Here is a 19,297-nt window from a genome sequence, read left to right as displayed (position 1 = left end):
CGATTCAAGGTTAAGCACCGTGGAACGGCGCAAGGGCAGGAGGGGTCTTCGCCACAACCGAGCGGCTCAGGCGCCTGGAAAAGCACCCATGACAGATAGGGATGTCTCGGCCGGCCATGGCCACACTGAAAGAGGGCATGTGCCGATAACCCCGCGATGCCTGGACTATTCTAATGACACGTCCCCGATCGTTGAGCTAGTGGAAGAAGATGCTGATGGACGGGAAATTCTGCGAACAGATAACCGGGGAGCCACCCATCTGCACCGCTCTGGACGTAGTCTCGAGGAATGCCGTCAGGCGGAGTCAATACCGGAGAATCAGCCACGAGGCTTCGCAGCTCTGAAAGATCGCTTGGGGATTCGCTTGGGCGATGACGATTTGAGAATGGTGTTACTTGAATAGTAGAGAGAAGCTGATCGCAGAGATGTGACGCCCAATGATACAACGCGTGTGCCCCTGAATTCCCAGGAAAATCGGGAGCGGCACCGCGATCCAACGCGTGTGCCCTTGAATTCCCAGGAAAATCGGGAGCGGCACCGCGATCCAACGCGTGTGCCCCCGAATCCCCAGGAAAATCGGGAGCTGCACCGCGATCATGAGAGAGCTCCTCCTCGCAGATCGCTGGATCGATATGGACGTGGGTATGGAAACAATCGATGGAGAAGGCCTCAATGGAGAGGAAGAGGTGGAGGCCGAGGCAGATATTTAGACGGATACCGTCGTGGAAATTACCACGGACACCTTGATTCCCGCTGGAATAACCAAGCAGATGGCTATGATTATGTGGAACATGATGATCCCAGGAATATAGAAAACTATGATCGCGGTACGGTTCGAGGTCGCGGCCAAGGTGGGGAAGAGAATCAAGGGAGAAATCAAGAACGAAATCCTGAAATAATTGTAATACCTGAAGACGCCCAGAATACAAACCAGCAGCAAGCCCCTCCCGGGGGGAATCAAGTGGAAATACCTCCGTTGCAACCCCAAGGTCCGCAGCCTCAAATGCAGACCATTCCCGGCATGGGAACTTTCAATGTAGGAGATCAAAAAAGGCTACTTAACCATCTCGAAGGCAGGGTGACAGCTACAGCTGAAATCCTTTCCCCATTCTCGGCAGCAGTAAGGGATGCACAATGTTAGGTCACACACACACTGTAGAGGGGGTGAATACAGTGTATAGTACACTCAAATCGAACTTTAAGAACTTAAGTAACAGAAAACAAACTTTATTGAAACAATAAACTCTGTTACAGTATGGAACTGTTACCTCTCAATGATGAACAAATATCACGAGAGCTGCTAGGGTTATATATAATAATAACTTCGATAATGATAACACTTATAGTGTAAACCCTATGCCTGTGTTTATATACTACACAATTACAAGATAATCGCTAATTGATATGGAATATAATTCTGCTTCCTAAAATATATCAATCAGATATCTTTTATTCCAAGTATTCCATTCTTCACGGAATTCCTTCTTCATGCATATCTCTTCTTATGTTTATCTCGATCTTCTTTCCTTTAATCAGCTACTGTCCTTATCTGATTGTCCTTCAGCACTTAAGTTCTGATATCTATCTTCTGATGATTATCTCCTGATAATATAAGTACTGATATCCTTAAATCCTGACTTCTAGTATAAGTACTGATTTATCCTATTCACGTAAGATCTGAAAGCTAAATATAAAACATATTAGTCATGACATTATCAAATATATCTAACAATCTCCCCCAACTTGTAAATTAACAAAATATACAAGTTTAACAGATATTTGATGATGTCAAAAACATTAAGTACAAATGCATGAGAAATAGACTAGATAACTACAACTTACAGTCCTTAAAGTTTTTACCAATTTCAACTTCTGATAACAACTTCAATCTGTATAAATATCAGAATTTAAGCAGTTGTAGATCTTCGACTTGGCTTCTTCATTTTCTGATCTCTCTGATGTCAGGAGTTGTTCTGAGATAGTTCTTCAACAAACATTTCTCAGCATATCTTAGTTCATCAATCATTCTCCTTTTAACACCTTTAAGCTCTGCAGTATCTTCACCAGTTTGAAAGATTGCAGCTCTGAGATCATTAATCTTTGCTTTCCTTAACTCCTGATCTAGTCTTATGACATAAGCTTTGTCAGATTCAAGATTGAATTCAAGTCCCTTAATACCAAGATACGTTCTGATCTGTGCAGTATTAGGCTTCATATCAACAATATCACCATTGTGATCTCTGTACTTTGGAAAATATATGCTGTCAGACTTAATAGAATAAAGCCTTTTCTGTCTCTGAATCTGTTCTTTTAAGTAGTTTGCAGCAGTCTCTGTTATTCTGTCATCCACTTGAAGTAAGAAAAGTACATGCTCCAATTCTTCAAAATACTTCAAAGGAATGACATTTTGTCTTATATGATAAACCCTACCATCTGTCATGAAATACAACATGATGTATTCTTTCAAGTAGGTATGGTAAACCATCTGTACAGATTCCAGTTGATTCAATCTCTCAGGAGTTGCTCCAATACCTGGTTCACTCAAGGAAGTTGGATCATTGGTAGTGTTGTGTACTCTTCTTTCATCAGCACTTCCCAATCCAGTTTTATCTCTAGCTTCCTTTCCAGTAACTACTCTTGCTTCAAAACCACTTGGAGTAGTCTTCAAAAATTGAGTCTGTTTTGCTTTAGTGAATCCTGGTAGGAGTGTTTTAGATCTATTTTCTGATATCAAGTTAACTTGAGCACTGTCAGAGGTTACTTGCTTCTTCTGAATATCAGAACTTACAATTTCTTGACTCTGAACAACTTGAGCCATGTCAGAGGTTGTTTTAAGAACTTTTCTTGTAGTCAGAGCAAGATCATCTTTTCCACCAGTAATTTCTTCTTCCTCAGGAGGTACATAAGGCTTGATAGGTTCACCAACCTTTTCTTTACCCTTGGATCTTGGATCTATCTGTGGTTGTGATCTAGCCAAAGTTTTTTCAGTATGTATCCTTTCTTTGATCACAATACCTTTAGGTTTTGGAAGTAACTTTTTACCAGAAGCTTCAGATTTAGATGCGACTTTCTCTGATTTAAGTCTGGCTTCTTCTTCCTTTAAACTTTCCACCTGGATTTTCTTGAAGAAATAACTGTCTTGACATTTCCTCATCAAGATCTAGAAGTTCATCAGAACTTATCCTTTTACCAGCAGCAAAACTTATTCTTTTCCCAGTATCAGAACTTGTTCTGTGACTAGCTTGTCTTGATGTAAACCTTCTACCTTGACTATGACCACTACCCATTCCAGAGGTTCCTTGGTCATCTTTTCCATCATCCTTTCCTTGCAGTGTCTTGTTGGTTTTGCATTTGGACTTAATTACTTTCTCCCCCTTTTTGGCATCAGCAGGTAATAAAAGAGAGATAAGTAGTTCCACTGAGGTCTGGAGTTCAGTAAGTTGTAATTGCTGAGAAGCTTGATTTGTCAGAATTTGATCAATCTGAGCTTGTTGTTTCTCTTGAGTTTTCTCAATATAAGCAACCCTGTCAATGGTAGGCTGGAAGAACTTTTTCTTATCAATTTTCCAAACTTGTTCATGTTTGATAAAGTTCTCCTGAATCTTGTGTAGCTCTGCATGAGTATTGGAATGAAGACCTTGTAGATGTTTAGTACTCAATGCAATGACTCTAAGCTGGGTTTTAAAATCATCAGAATTTAACATTTCATCAGCTTTAGTCAAGTGCTCAGCAAGATGTAAGGCATTTGGAACACATGAAACTGAGTTCCATTCCTTAGTCCACTCCTGACCTGCAGGAGTTTCACTCCAAGGTACTGGTGCATCCCTGATAACAAACTCCTTTACCAGTTCAGACTTAGGAAGAGTCGGTGGAGGAGTATGTCCTGAAGGACCTGCTTCATCAGCATCTACAGTTGTAGCAGCTTCACCAGTATCTCCAACATTTGCAGCATCAGAACTTAAAGAATCAGTATCTTCTGATAAGACAACAGTGTGAGTAGCAATGGAGGCTTCGGCATCCTCTAATTGCTGATCTGATACTAAGTTCTGATCAACAGCCATATCCTGATGCTCACCTAAAATCTGATCATCAGCATCTTGATGCAGAGAAGGTGTTGTTGATAACTCTGGAGTTTGAACAGCATCAGTAACAGGTGTTGTGGAAGGATTATATGCTGTTGGAGCTTCTAAGAAAAGTATTGCAGGCACAACCAGGTTCTGAAGATCAATTTCAGCACTTGTGCCTGGATCAACAAGAGGCACAGATGGTGAGTTAGCCTTGTCAGATACAGCTTCCTGAGATGGAGTTGATGGAGAAGAAGTGACTGGAGCAAATTTCTTGTCTTGTGAGATCAGAGATTCCTGATCTCCTTCCTTAGCTGCTTCCTCCTCATCATCTGAAACTGGCCTTTGTGCCCTCTGTTTCTTGTACTTCCTTGTTGATTTGGATTCCTTGGGAGTTTCAGGAACTGTCATACGTCTAAGCCTCTTGAGAAGCCTAGAACCCCCAATTTCAGAATCCTTCTGAGAAGTTGCTTTCTCAGCTTCAATTACCACAGGTTCTGAAGAAGGAATCTGATCCTCAGAATCTGATTCATCTCTCAAAGTAATTCTCCTCCTCTTTTGAGGTGTTTGAGGAACAGTCTTTGTTCTCTATGGCTTAGAGGATGTAGGCTTCACAGTAGGTGCTGAAGAAGAAGGTTGAGCAGTCTGTGAAGTGGAGAGATAGGATTTGAGATAAGTTCTGAGGGTAGGTTGAGTAGAATGAGAGGTAGGTACTGAAGTTGATGGATTTTGGTTATGGTGAGTTGGTTGAACATTTGAGTAAACAGATTTGTAAGTAGCAGGATCAGCATTTACCAGAATCTGTTTCACAGACTGAGGAATCTGTAATGGTCTCACCATTGATTTCTTTGTGTCAGCATTTATCAGGTCGTTAAAGTACCTTTTGGCAACCTTAAAAGGTGGGGTTTGAGTGCTGACTAAATGAGGTTCATCAGTACAGTAAGTGTAAATAAGTTGACAGAATCTAGCAAAATAAACAACATCTCGATCCTCTGTCATCCTATCCCCAATAAAACCAATTAAAGCAGGTGCAAAATCAAAGTGAGTTTGATTGATAAGGGAATACCCGATGTGCTGACTCATGATTGGGATAGCATCAAAGTTTGAACATTTGTTCCCAAAAGCTTTGGTGATGCAATCAAAGAAGAAACTCCATTCTCTTCTGATATTAGCCCGTTTCAACTGTCCAAGTTTCGTCAGACTCTTTTCATATCCCAATTCAGCCATTAACTCCCGAAGGGCTGAGTCCTCTGGAATTGAGAAAGTACAATCTTCTGGAAGATGTAAAGCCCTGCGTACTGTACCAGGAGTGACTACAAAGGATGAATCACCCACTTGGAAGATAATATTGGGAGTTCCATGTTTACCACCATCATCAAAAACTCCAGTCCTCCAGAACCTCAGAACTTGTTGACTTGAAAATAATTCAGGCTGAGTTAAGGCGTACCCAACCTCACTATGTGCAAGAAGATCTTGCATAAAGTGCAATTCAGATGGAGCTTCAGCATGATCAAGAATTGCAGCATAGTTGTTTGGAACAAACTTTGCTCCATCAATGATTAAATCCTTTGGTGCCATGAAAAAATATTGAGATTCAAGTATGCCTGTTAGGTGTTTGAGATAATGTCTGTATGAAAACAATGAAAATAGTAAAGTGAAGGAGAGTAAAAGTAAGAAGAGAGATAAAAGATGAAGAAATTAAAAAGATTAAAGAAATCTTCTCTCTACTGTACTTATACAAAAAAAATATTACTGTTGGACACCTGTCAGACATGCAGTAATAACGGATAGTTACTGGGCTCGAGAAAACAGGAATGATTACTTACCCAGTTGCCTTGATTCAAGGAAAAATCGTTCCTTTAATCAAGAGAAACAGTTTTAATTCAAAATTTAAACCGTTAGCACTGATTGAATTATTTTTCACTGCATCATTAATATTCTGAAAATAAATCATGTTAGAAATGACCGAGATAATTTCGATGAATAAGTGCTGACAGAGAATCAGAACTTAACTAAAAGCACAATTTAAATGGTCATCAGAATATCAATCAGGATTTATCAACACAAGATAAAATAACTCAGAGACAAAATCTTGAAGTAAAAACAATTTTCATTAATATATCAAGTCAATACATTTATGAAATGGAAATTACATCAATACTTATACAAGATTTTCCCTAAGCTTCTAATCCTAACGTCAACAGCTTTAGTCCTAGCTAAGAAGCCTGACAAAGCTGATGATGAAGAAGAACAGGAAGAAGACGAGATTAAGTCATCTTCCTCTTCCTATCTTCGACGAATAAGATGGCGAGTCGTATGATTCGCTCTTGCTGACGGATACGACGAAGGTGAAGGTCGCTTCGAACGACCACCAGATCACGTTTGATAACCTCTGGAAATTGAATCTAGAGATTGTGAGGGATGTTGGTGATAGGATAGGGAGTTGGAATTCCATTCAAAAAGACATGCACAGTCTCATCACCGTAATTGTAGAACCAGCCAAATTCAGCCATTTGAGATAGTAAATGAAAAACAAGACTAAATTTGTGATAAAAGTGTGATGAGAAGACTAATGTGAAGTGGCTGTTTATATAGGCAAGAGAATGCCAAGAGACGCAAAGATATTTAATACTGACAGGTAGAATTTATTCTACCTCGTCTCCCTAGACTTTGAAAAAGAATAACAGTCATTGGAAAGAGGAAGCATGGTCAAGACCGCACAAAACACAAGAAACAGTGGTCTGTTCAAGTACAACTACCATTAATCCTAATCACAGTGACTATTAATCTTCCACTTCAACATATTCGAGTACAAACTGAGACTGTTACTAAATTTTATTCAAAGAGAAGCCAAGTATAGGATTAGACTGAGAAATCAGAACTTAGACCTATACCAGAACTTAACAGTCATCAGAACATAATTTCTTAACTCGAAAAAGGAATGCCTATCTTAGTAATTACTCATACAAGTTTTGAGTTATGGACGTCAGTACTTAATCATCAGAACGTGTAGCTTAGAACTTGTCCTCAAAATTTGTGCAATAATGACACATTGACTGTTTTATCTAAAATAACAGAGACCACCACAGAAATTTTCATCATTCAGATGGAGTGATTAGTGTGTGCATTAAGCTAAAAACAGACAAAGAGTAAAGTCTGATTCACTGTAGTACATCTTAGAAATAAGGCATAACTAAAATTTTGCTAAAGATCTGTCATTGTCCTGAAACCCACTGAAGAATGAGTTTATGCTTGAGTCCACCTCAACTGTTTTGTGCTAATTTTATGCATCTTTTGAAATTCTATTTTACAGTGGCTTCTCAGTGTAAGTGAGTCACGACTGTTTATCAGAATTTATGCTATTTTCAGAGTATTTCTCCAGTAATCATAGAGTGTGAAAAGTCACCAAGAAAATATTTTGCTTTTCTGATGCATATTTACTTAATACCAACAATGCACTTGGGTCTTCCCTTCCATATTTTTACTCTAGATCTCAAAGGAGTACCTGATTTTAATCTTTGATCTTTTTGCTTTTGCTTTTGATAAGAGAGGTCTATCAGCACTTAGTACATTCAGCAGTTTTACTAGTATCAGAACTTAACAGATGAGTAGCATTATTCTAATTTGTGACTTAGTAATAAGATATACAAAGTGAACTTAACTAAGCTCAGTTATTAGAATTTGCTAGTGTCATAAGATTTCCACTGAAATAATTACTTCTTCCATGGAATCATTTGTTTATTGAAGACTACTAGGTCAGTATCTAGCACAGTTATCCTCATAGGATTGAATAGGTACTAGAACAGACATATCACTTATCAGAGTTTAGAAACATATATCAGACAACAGTTAGTACTTAAAGACATTTATCAATTAAGCACAGAATACACAATGAGATTAATTCTGTAAATACTGAGCATAAAGTCTGATAACACAAAACAAGTCTAAGCAAATTTAGAGAAGGAACCTGAAACCATTCCAAGTTCATTTATCAATCTTGTAAAAGTAGCTTCACATAATGGTTTTCTGAAGATATCTGCCAACTGTTGATCTGTGGGAATAAAATGCAATTCCACTGTACCTTCATCCACATGTTCCCTGATGAAGTGGTACCTGATGCTGATGTGCTTTGTCATTGAGTGTTGAACTGGATTACCTGTCATAGCAATAGCACTTTGATTATCACAGTAAATAGGGATTTTGAAATATGTTAACCCATAATCCAGTAACTGATTCTTCATCCAAAGAATCTGTGCACAACAGCTTCCTACAGCAATATACTCTGCTTCTGCAGTTGATGTGGAAATTGACTTTTGTTTCTTGCTGTACCAAGAAACCAATCTGCCTCCAAGAAATTGGCAGCTTCCACTTGTGCTTTTCCTGTCAATTTTGCAACCTGCAAAATCTGCATCTGAGTAACCTATTAGTTTAAAATCTGATTCTCTAGGATACCATAATCCCAGAGCAGCTGTTCCTTTAAGATACTTAAAGATTCTTTTTACAGCTGTTAAGTGAGGTTCTCTTGGATCTGCTTGAAATCTTGCACAAAGACAGGTAGCATACATGATATCAGGTCTACTAGCAGTTAGATAGAGTAGAGAGCCAATCATACCTCTGTAGTCAGTAATATCTACTGATTTATCGGTATCCTTATCCAGTTTTGTTGCAGTGGCCATTGGACTGGATGCACTTGAACAATCTTGCATTCCAAATTTCTTTAGCAAGTTTCTGGTGTACTTGGTTTGACAAATAAAAGTGCCTTCCTCATTTTGCTTGACTTGAAGGCCCAGAAAATAGCTAAGTTCCCCCATCATACTCATCTGATATCTTGACTGCATAAGTTTGGCAAACTTCTTGCAAAGTTTGTCATTTGTAGATCCAAAAATGATATCATCAACATAAATCTGGACCAGAAGTAAGTCCTTTCCATGGTTGAGGTAGAACAGTGTTTTGTCTATTGTCCCTCTGTTGAATCCACTTTCCAGAAGAAACTGAGCTAAAGTCTCATACCATGCTCTAGGAGCTTGCTTAAGTCCATAAAGTGCTTTGTCAAGTCTGTAGACATAATCTGGATGTTTGGTATCTACAAAACCTGGAGGTTGTTCAACATATACCTCTTCCTCCAATTCTCCATTGAGAAAAGCACTTTTCACATCCATTTGAAAGACAGTAAACTTTTTGTGAGCAGCATAAGCCAAAAATATCCTTATGGCTTCTAACCTAGCAACTGGTGCAAATGTTTCATCATAATCAATTCCCTCCTGTTGAGAATATCCTTTTACAACCAGCCTTGCCTTGTTCCTTGTAATTATACCATCACTGTCAGTTTTGTTTCTGAATACCCACTTTGTACCAACAACAGATCTATTCTTTGGTCTTGGTACTAGGGTCCAGACTTTGTTTCTTTCAAATTTATTCAACTCTTCCTGTATTGCTTGCACCCAATCAGCATCTTGAAGAGCTTCTTCCACTTTCTTTGGCTCAGTCTGAGAGAGAAAAGAATTGTAAAGACACTCATTTGAAGTACCTGTTCTAGTTCTGACACCTGCATCAGGATTTCCAATTATTAAATCAGGTGTATGTGATTTTGTCCACTTCCTTGCAGATGGAAGGTTTTCTCTAGAACTGGATGCTCCCCCATGATCCATGCTATCTTCATTTTCATTTTCTGATGCTCCCCCTGAAACTATGCTTTCTGAGTTGTATTCTTCAGTATTTAGATTTTCAGTATTATCAGAACTTGGCTTATCGGAACTTGACGAATCAGAACTTGATGAATCAGAGTTTAATCCATCAGAGTTTGCAGTATCAGGACTTAGACTGTCAGGATTTTCAGTATCAGAATATGAGTCTTCATTTTCAAATCTCAGCTGATCATGGTCAACGAAATCTTTAAGACCAGTGATCTTCTTGTCATCAAAAGAGACATTGATAGATTCCATGACCACTTTTGTTCTCAAATTATAGACTCTGAAGGCTTTTGTGGAAAGTGGATATCCAACAAAGATTCCTTCATCAGCTTTTAGATCAAACTTTGATAGTTGTTCAGGATGAGTCTTGAGAACAAAACACTTGCATCCAAATACATGAAAATATTTCAGATTTGGCTTCTTTTTCTTCACCATCTCATATGGTGTTTTTCCATCCTTGTTAATGAGTGTTGCATTTTGAGTAAAACAAGCAGTCTGCACAGCTTCAGCCCAGAAATAGGTTGGAAGCATTGCTTCTTCAAGCATTGTACGTGCAGCTTCAACGAGAGTTCTATTCTTCCTTTCAACAACTCCATTTTGCTGTGGAGTTCCAGGAGCAGAAAATTCCTGCTTTATTCCATGGCTTTTGCAGAATTCTTCCATTATCAAATTCTTGAACTCAGTTCCATTATCACTCCTTAAAATTTTCACAGAATCTTTGACCATTTTATCCAGCTGTTTGACATGATCAATCAAGATAGATGCAGTTTCACTTTTTCTGTGCAAGAAATACACCCATGTGTATCTGGTAAACTCATCCACTATGACCAACACATATTTCTTCTTTGCAATAGACATGACATTTACAGGACCAAATAGATCAACATGTATAAGATGATAAGGCTCAAGAATTGATGATTCAGTCTTGCTCTTGAATGAAGATTTTCTTTGTTTGGCTTTCTGACATGAATCACAAAGACCATCAGGAGCAAATACTGTGTTTGGCAATCCTCTCACAAGATCTTTCTTGACCAGTTCATTTATATTGTTGAAATTTAAATGAGAGAGTTTCTTATGCCAATTCCAGCTTTCTTCAATTGATGCTCTACTTAACAAACAGATTGCAGAGCCATCAGTACTTGTTGAAAGCTTGGCTTCATAAATGTTACCACGTCTGTATCCTTTCAGAACAACTTTGCCTTTAGATTTACTCACAACTTCACAGTGTTCTTCAAAGAAATCAACATGATAACCTCTGTCACAGATTTGACTTATACTCAGTAGGTTGTGTTTAAGTCCTGAGACCAGAGCTACTTCTTTAATGATGACATTCCCAAGATTGATATTGCCATATCCCAATGTTTTTCCAATGTTGTCATCTCCATAAGAAACACTTGGGCCAGCTTTCTCCATAAAGTCTGATAGCAGGGCCTTATTTCCAGTCATATGTCCAGAACATCCACTATCCAGAACTAGAATATTTTTCCTGTTGCCCTGCAATCACAAAAACCACTAATTATTAGTTTTAAGGACCCAGACTTGCTTGGATCCTTTGGCCTTATTAAGTTTGTTAACATTTGCAGCGGATTTAGCATCAGAGTTTATGTTAACATTTTTCTTATCAGAATTTACATTATCAGACTTTGAATCAGAATTTACACTAGAAGGAACAATGGAAACTTTCTTCAAAGAAGGTTTTATTTGATAATAATCATAGTACAAACTATGATATTCCTTACAAGTATAAATGGAATGCCATAAACTACCACAATGAAAACAAGGATTTTGTGGTTTGTATCTAACTGACTGACTCTTAACTCCTGATTTTGAAGGTAAGGAGTTAATATTCTTATTTTTCCTGCGAAAAGAAGCCAGATGGTTAGAACTTCCACAGTTATGACATGTTTTCCTAAGAGCATCAGGAACAGGTTTATAATCATTGCTTTTATTCACACCTTCCTTTCCATTCCTATTTTTCCTAGGTGATTTTACCTTGTTTGCATTCTTGACATCTTTCAGCTTATGCTTAAGCTGCTTCTTTGTCATTAAGCCTATGTTTACTTCAGCTGTCTTTTCCTGTTTTAGTTTGTCAGAAGTTAATTCCTCTTTAACTTCTGATTTCTCATTATCAGACTTTACAGTTACAAACTTAACAGGTTTTAACTTTGGCTTTTGCTTAATAACAGGCTTAATTTCTTTAGTTCCTTTATCATTCTTATTCTCTCCATAACCTAAGCCCTCTTTCCAATTTTCACTACTTAGCAAATTTTGAGTTGTTCTGCCAGAGTTAGTCCAAGTCCTGATTATCTCTCTTTCTTTTTCTAACTCAGTTTTTAGAGATTCATTCATTTTTAGCACTTCATCCCTAACATAAAAAGCATCATCTCTATCCTTCTGAGTTTGATGGAATATAACTAACTCTTTTTCTAAGAAATCATTTCTTTTCTTAAAAGCAAGATTTTCAGAAGTTAATCTTTCACATGTTAAGGTTTGATCTCTATAACTAACAAACATGGTTTTAAGATATCTTCTCAACTCATTAATATCATCAGTATGAAAAGCAAAAGTAGTCTGAGGTACCTTTGTTTCAGCAGCTTCAGAACTGCTCTCAGCACTTTCTTTATCAGCATTTGCCATCAATGCATAGTTCTCCTCACTTTCAGAGTCTGAAGTGTCTGTCCAGCTTTTCTGCTTTGTGACAAGAGCCTTGCCTCTGTCACCCTTTACCTTCTTGCAGTCAGGAGATATGTGGCCTTTCTCACCACAGTTATAGCATTTAACATTGGTGTAATCTCCTCTGTCAGACTTTCCTCCTCTGCCTTCAGATCTTCTGAAATTCTTCTTATCAGAACTTATGCTTTTTCTGGAAAACTTCTTTCCCTTCCTGAACTTCCTGTATTCAATCTTGGTGATTCCTTTCACCATAAGAGCACACAACTTCATCATCTCCTCATCAGCATCGGTCTCAGGTAAGCTTTCAGAATCTGAGTTATCATCACTCTCAGAACTTGATGACTCAGTATCAGACTTTATGAAAAGAGCTTTACCCTTGTCTTTCTTTGAGGAAGCTGCCTTGGGGAATTCTTTTTCAGCCTTAAGAGCGACTGTCCTTGACTTTCCTCCTTTCCTCTTGCTTCTTTGTTCCATCTCCAGCTCATGAGTCTTGAGCATTCCATAGATTTCATCAAGAGTTGTTTCATCAAGATTGTAGTTGTCTCTTATTGTCGTTGCCTTCAAATCCCAGCATTCAGGAAGAGCTAACAGGAACTTAAGGTTTGAATCTTCAAGATCATACTCTTTATCAACCAATGACAAATCATTCAAAAGTTTGACAAATCTATCATATAAATCATTCAATGACTCATTAGTCTTTGAGTCAAAGTGTTCATACTCTTGAGTGAGTATTGTCTTCCTGTTCTTCTTAATTCTGTCAGTTCCCTGACACCTTGTTTCCAGAGCATCCCATATCTCCTTAGCAGTCTTGCAGTTGATTACCCTGTTTGACATTACATTATCAATGGCATTATGCAGTAAGTGTCGTACCTTAGCATCCTTAGCAATTGATGCTATGTCTTTAGCAGTATAATCACTCTTCTCCTTTGGTACGGTCATTGCTGCTTCACCTGCAACTGCAACAGCGAGTTTGGTTGGTTTGTGAGAACCTTCCTTGATTCTATCCAGGTATTCTGGATCTGTTGCTTCCAGGAACATGGTCATCCTTACCTTCCATATGGGATATTCAGATGGTCTCAGTATGGGGACTCTGATGGTCTCATACCGACTCTGAATTAGTGTCTTTGGTGGTTCCTCAGTTGTGGTAGGCTTAGTTGGAGTTTCTGTGTCCGACATGATTGTGTTTGGATCTTTAACTGTATGTAAGTTAACAGATAGGCTCTGATACCAATTGTTAGGTCACACACACACACTATAGAGGGGGTGAATACAGTGTATAGTACACTCAAATCGAACTTTAAGAACTTAAGTAACAGAAAACAAACTTTATTGAAACAATAAACTCTGTTACAGTATGGAACTGTTACCTCTCAGTGATGAACAAATATCACGGGAGCTGCTAGGGTTATATATAATAATAACTTCGATAATGATAACACTTATATTGTAAACCCTATGCCTGTGTTTATATACTACACAGTTACAAGATAATCGCTAATTGATATGGAATATAATTCTGCTTCCTAAAATATATCAATCAGATATCTTCTATTCCAAGTATTCCATTCTTCACGGAATTCCTTCTTCATGCATATCTCTTCTTATGTTTATCTCGATCTTCTTTCCTTTAATCAGCTACTGTCCTTATCTGATTGTCCTTCAGCACTTAAGTTCTGATATCTATCTTCTGATGATTATCTCCTGATAATATAAGTACTGATATCCTTAAGTCCTGACTTCTAGTATAAGTACTGATTTATCCTGTTCACGTAAGATCTGAAAGCTAAACATAAAACATATTAGCCATGACATTATCAAATATATCTAACACACAATTGCCGCCCGGGTATCGCAACACTACTAGCGATCTCCATTTCCACGGAAACTCAGATCCGGTGGAATTCCTGGGTCATTTTAATATAGAGATGGATGTGTACCAAGTCCCGGACTTGGCTCGATGTCGTCTCTTGGTGGCAACCTTTAGAGAAAGTGCCCAGCAGTGGTTTCAAAAGCTCGGGCCAGGGGTGATCACCTCGTGGGATCAGATGAAGAATTTGTTCTTAACTAAGTTCCAAGCCGCGGTGAGATACGCTCCCTCTGTCATAACTCTTGCCAATGTTAGGCAAAGAGAAAATGAAAGCTTAACATCATACTTGAAAAGGTTCAATGCCGAGTCTACTAGCGTGAGGGGGGCGTCAGACGAAGCCTTAAAAAGTTTCCTGATCGCAGGATTAAGGGTTGGTTCAGATTTTTGGAAGCACTTGCAAGGGAAAGATCTGGCCACTCTCGCAGATGTCTTCGCTTTGGCGGAATCCTTTAAAGCTTTAGAACAATCTTTGGCAGATGTACAACCAACCTCACAGTCGAGTCAGAGAAACAAAGAAAGGAAGAGGGATAGGTCACCAAGCCCGAGATACCGAAGGGATAGTCGAAGCCCAGACCGGATAAATACAGCAAGCACAAGGAGGGGATGGAGCCCTCCCTCAAACTATGACTACAGGACAAGCCGGTACACACCTTTGGTCGCATCTATCGACCATATCTACGAAGTAAACAGAAATAAAGGGCTATTTAGAAAACCTGAAGCTTTATCATCATGGCAAAGCAAAGACAAGAAAAAATATTGCGAATACCATGAATCATCTGGACATAACATACACGAGTGCCGACATTTAAAAGACGAAATCGAAGTGCTTATCAAGGAAGGATACCTCAGAGAATGGGTAGTCAAGGAAGTAAGGAAGCACAAGGATGACAGGACAAGGGAAGAGGAAAGACGAGCCCCACGCGGGACAAACAATGATACCCCGGAGGAAAATAAATTTATCAGAGATGGCAATATCCGAACAATCTACGGGGGAGATCCCGAAATGGAATACAGCAACCGAGCCTTGGCAAAATACGCTAGGGAAGCCCGGTTCAGGCCTCTCACAGATATTCATAGGGTGGAAACCCGGCCACCCAAGGTGTTTAAGGGTGAGTCCATGGATATCACTTTCAGAGAAACAGATACCCGATGGGTACATCACCCACATAATGATGCGTTGGTTATTTCCATCCAAATCGGTACAAAGAATGTCCATAGAACCTTCATGGACAATGGAAGCTCAGCAAACATCCTCTATTACAGCACCTTCAAAAAGATGGGACTGCCTGATCAGGATATGTCGGGGGAAGACTCGTGGGTCTATGGTTTTTCAGGTACAGGAGTTAGAGTCATGGGGTCAATTCGGCTCCCATGTACACTGGGGGAAAGCCCACTGTCGGTGACAAAGATGCTCGAATTTAAGGTCCTGAATCAGGAATCGTCCCACAATGTGTTATTGGGATGACCTTTTCTGCGGGAAATGAGAGTCATCACTTCAATTCATCACCTAACTATCAAATTTCCAACGCCGAATGGAGTGGGAAGTATCAGGGGTTCCCAATATGACTCACGGGAGTGCTACAGGCAAGCAATGAAAGGTTTCAGAAAAGACTCCCACGCTGATGATACTCCGGACGTGGATCGGGAGAAAAGCGTTGAGCAACCAACCGAGGAAATCCGAGTCCACTATTATGTTGAGCAAGAACAAGAACATCCCTCTGAGTTGCCCTCGATAATGTTGTACTTGGAAGACACAATCAGAATTGAGATGCTGGAAGAAGAAGAGGAGGCGATGGATACCATAGTCCAAGCAGATTTCCATGGGGAACGTTTAGAAGGAAGATTTGATGTCTTGCAAAGCCTCGAACAGGGTGATGCCATTCCTCTTGCAGGAGCACCCTCGCCCGCAAAACATATTGAAAAAGTTGATGACTCTACTATGCAAGGCACACCTCCTGAAGGGGATGCACCCTCTCTACAAGACCAGGAGATCTATAATCCCCTTGACTTGGATCCCCGGATACCAATGCCGACGGAAAAGATGGGGCCAGCAGAAGATACGATCGAAATCCCCATTGATGAAAAAGACCCGAGTAAGGTTCTGAGAATAGGGTCCCAATTGGCACCAAGGTTAAAGGAAGGTCTTTCAATATTTCTGTTGGCAAACCTTGATGTATTTACATGGAGCCATTCTGATATAGAGGGGATTGATCCAGAAATAATGTGCCACCGATTGAATATCGACCCCAGGTATAAAGGGGTTCGACAAAAATGAAGGGACGTAAGTGGAGAGAGAGCTATAGCCCTAGCAGAAGAAGTAGAAAGGCTCCTAGACGTCGAACTAATTCGAGAATCTTTTTACCCAGAATGGCTAGCAAATCCGGTATTGGTAAAAAAGCCCAACGGCAAATGGAGAACGTGCGTGGACTTCACCGACCTAAATAAAGCATGCCCAAAAGATAGTTTTCCCCTACCGAGAATTGATCAGTTGGTCGACGCCACGGCGGGACATGCCCTGCTCAGCTTCATGGACGCATACTCCGGGTATAACCAGATCCTTATGTATGAGCCTGATCAGGAGCACACCTTTTTCATCACTGATAGAGGGCTTTACTGCTATATCGGAATGCCATTTGGTCTGATCAACGCCGGTGCCACTTACCAAAGGTTGGTAAACAAAATGTTCAAGAAGCAGAATGGGAAGACTATGGAAGTGTATGTGGATGACATGCTCGTGAAATCGAAAAGGGCGGAAGATCACGTCGCCGACTTAACTGAAATGTTCCATATCCTGAGAAAATATAGGATGAAACTAAACCCGCAGAAGTGCGTGTTCGGCGTAGAATCGAGAAAATTCTTGGGATTCATGGTCAATGACCGGGTAATTGAGGCCAACCCGGAAAAAATAAAAGCTCTGCTAGACATGAAATCTCCCACCAATGTCAAACAGGTACATAGTCTAACAGGAAGGATCGCGGCCCTAAATCGATTTGTGTCAAAGTCGTCGGATAGGTGCAAAGAATTCTTCAAAGCGATCAAAGGGAGAGGGAAGGATTTTATTATTCCTAGTGAACTAACAATGAGATTTACAGAAGGGGGGTTGAATGTAAATCTCAAAACTTTTTCAAGTTTTGAGCAGTTTCAAAGGCTGTGTGTTTAAGATCAACAAGTGTGTGAATTGCTTTAAGCTAATACAGACAGATATATATTCAAGCATAAAAGTACAGAACACAACAGACCTTAAAAACTTTTCTAGTGGATTTGTTGTTCCACCAGAGATGGTATTTCAGAAAATCTGTGATTCAAGAAGTTGATCACAGCTGCATCCTAGTACAAACTAGATAATTTTTCTCAAGATTTTTCTAAACAGCTCTGGAAAAATTCTATTCTAATTACTAGCTGCTACTTGGTTTATATAACACCAAGTTTACAAGTGAAGACAAAGATAAAAAGTACAATAATAAAATAAGTTCTCCACTTGTTTCTTCTCCATTTGTACTCCAGTGCATTGTTGACTATTGCCTCTTTATACTAGAGTAGAACGACTGCTTTTTCAGATGTTCCTGAAATAGGCTACCACATCTCAGTTGTCTCTGTCAACCCATGTGCCTCTGTTTGTAGGTACAACTACCACTTGTCAACTGCTATTTAACAGAACATCCATTGAAGCCTTCATCCGTTGATGGCTTTATCCGTTGATGTGTTAGCAGTTGAAGCTCTATCCGTTGATGCACTCATCCGTTGAAGGATGTTATCCGTTGAAGCTTTAGAGACATCCGTTGAAGCTTTGTTTCTCATCCGTTGAAGGTCTTTAAGTTATCCGTTGACACCATTTCATTTATACAAAATTACAAGGCATGAAATATTTACAATTGGCCTTCCTATCTGCATATCCTTTAGTAGTCAACATGACTTATAATTTCCCTCAACATTTAAGAATTATATCTCAAATTCAGAGACTGAGATGTGCTACAACACTAGACTTATTTCTAAGTAAAGCTACACCATCAACGGATAGCCAAAGTGGTCTTATCCGTTGAGGCTACAAACACTAGATTTCTACTTAAGTGTTTTGTTAAACATATCATCAAACTAATGCACATATATTCCTAACAATCTCCCCCTCTTTATGTCTATAAGAATTGTAGACATAAATTCAAGGTTAACTTGATGATAACAAAATACTTAACAAATATATGAACTGAAACTAAGTAGAAATTTAAAAGTGCTGCAAAAGTGTATGTACTAGAAGGTAATAGAAGATTTACAGTGTTTCCAAGGGTGCTCCTCTAGCCTGAGCAAATCATCTTTTTCTTCTTTGATCCCTGGTTTTCTTTCCTAGCCCTTTGTCATTTTCCTCAATTTGGAGTTGGAGTTGTCTGAAGAATTCAGCTTCATCTTCATCACTGATATCCAACTTAGATTGCATTTCTTTGAGAGTTTCATTGCTGGCAATCTTGAGTTGGTCTTCAAGTCTGAAAAATCTTCTGACTCCTTTATCATCTCTGAATTCCATCAACCAATGAGGTGATTTGTGAATTGTATTTCCCCTTTCTTGAATGAGTAAGGTTCTGGGCAAAGCATTGGGCTCCCTCTAAGTTTTCCTTATGTTGGCAATCTTGTTGAGAATTTCAGTCTTGGCAGTCCTGGTAAAGCCAGAATCCTTTTGTATGGCTGAAAAGACTCTGATCAAGGTAGAGTAGCCTTCATTCAGAATCCTGTGGAGAGGCCATGTTCTTTCCCCAGCTCCTTTGTATCTGAACACCAATCTCTCTGGTAGCTGTCTGTAAGCAGCAATTCCCCTTACATCCTCCAGCTCATCCAGATAGAGTTCAATGTCTGAAATTTCTTTTATGTCACAGATGTGAACATAATCATCTTTAGAAATGGGTGGCTTAGGGTTAGGTTTATGTTTTTGAGTGAATTTCTTAGAGTTTAGGGGAGGTGTAGATTTGGATTTTCTTTTCTGTTTCTTTGGTAGTGGAAGAGTGGTTTAAAAAGGT

The 19,297-nt window shown here is 39.2% G+C and overlaps 1 protein-coding gene across 1 annotated transcript; it reads left to right on the top strand.

Annotated features, from left to right (window-relative positions):
• Nucleotides 1–14,352: 14,352 nt before the first annotated feature.
• LOC141685405 (uncharacterized) lies at nt 14,353–15,759 on the top strand. The gene has a single exon (XM_074490508.1). The coding sequence runs from the start codon at nt 14,353–14,355 to the stop codon at nt 15,757–15,759; it is 1,407 nt and encodes a 468-aa protein (XP_074346609.1).
• Nucleotides 15,760–19,297: the final 3,538 nt, after the last annotated feature.

The sequence above is a fragment of the Apium graveolens genome, chromosome 9 (genome assembly GCF_009905375.1).
Source record: "Apium graveolens cultivar Ventura chromosome 9, ASM990537v1, whole genome shotgun sequence".
Classification (NCBI taxonomy): Eukaryota; Viridiplantae; Streptophyta; class Magnoliopsida; order Apiales; family Apiaceae; genus Apium; species Apium graveolens.
This window is presented reverse-complemented; position numbering and strand designations above follow the sequence as displayed.

What these genes read in the sequence shown, in the direction of transcription:
- LOC141685405 (XM_074490508.1), top strand. Translation starts at nt 14,353, where the DNA reads ATGGATGTGTACCAAGTCCCGGACTTGGCTCGATGTCGTCTCTTGGTG.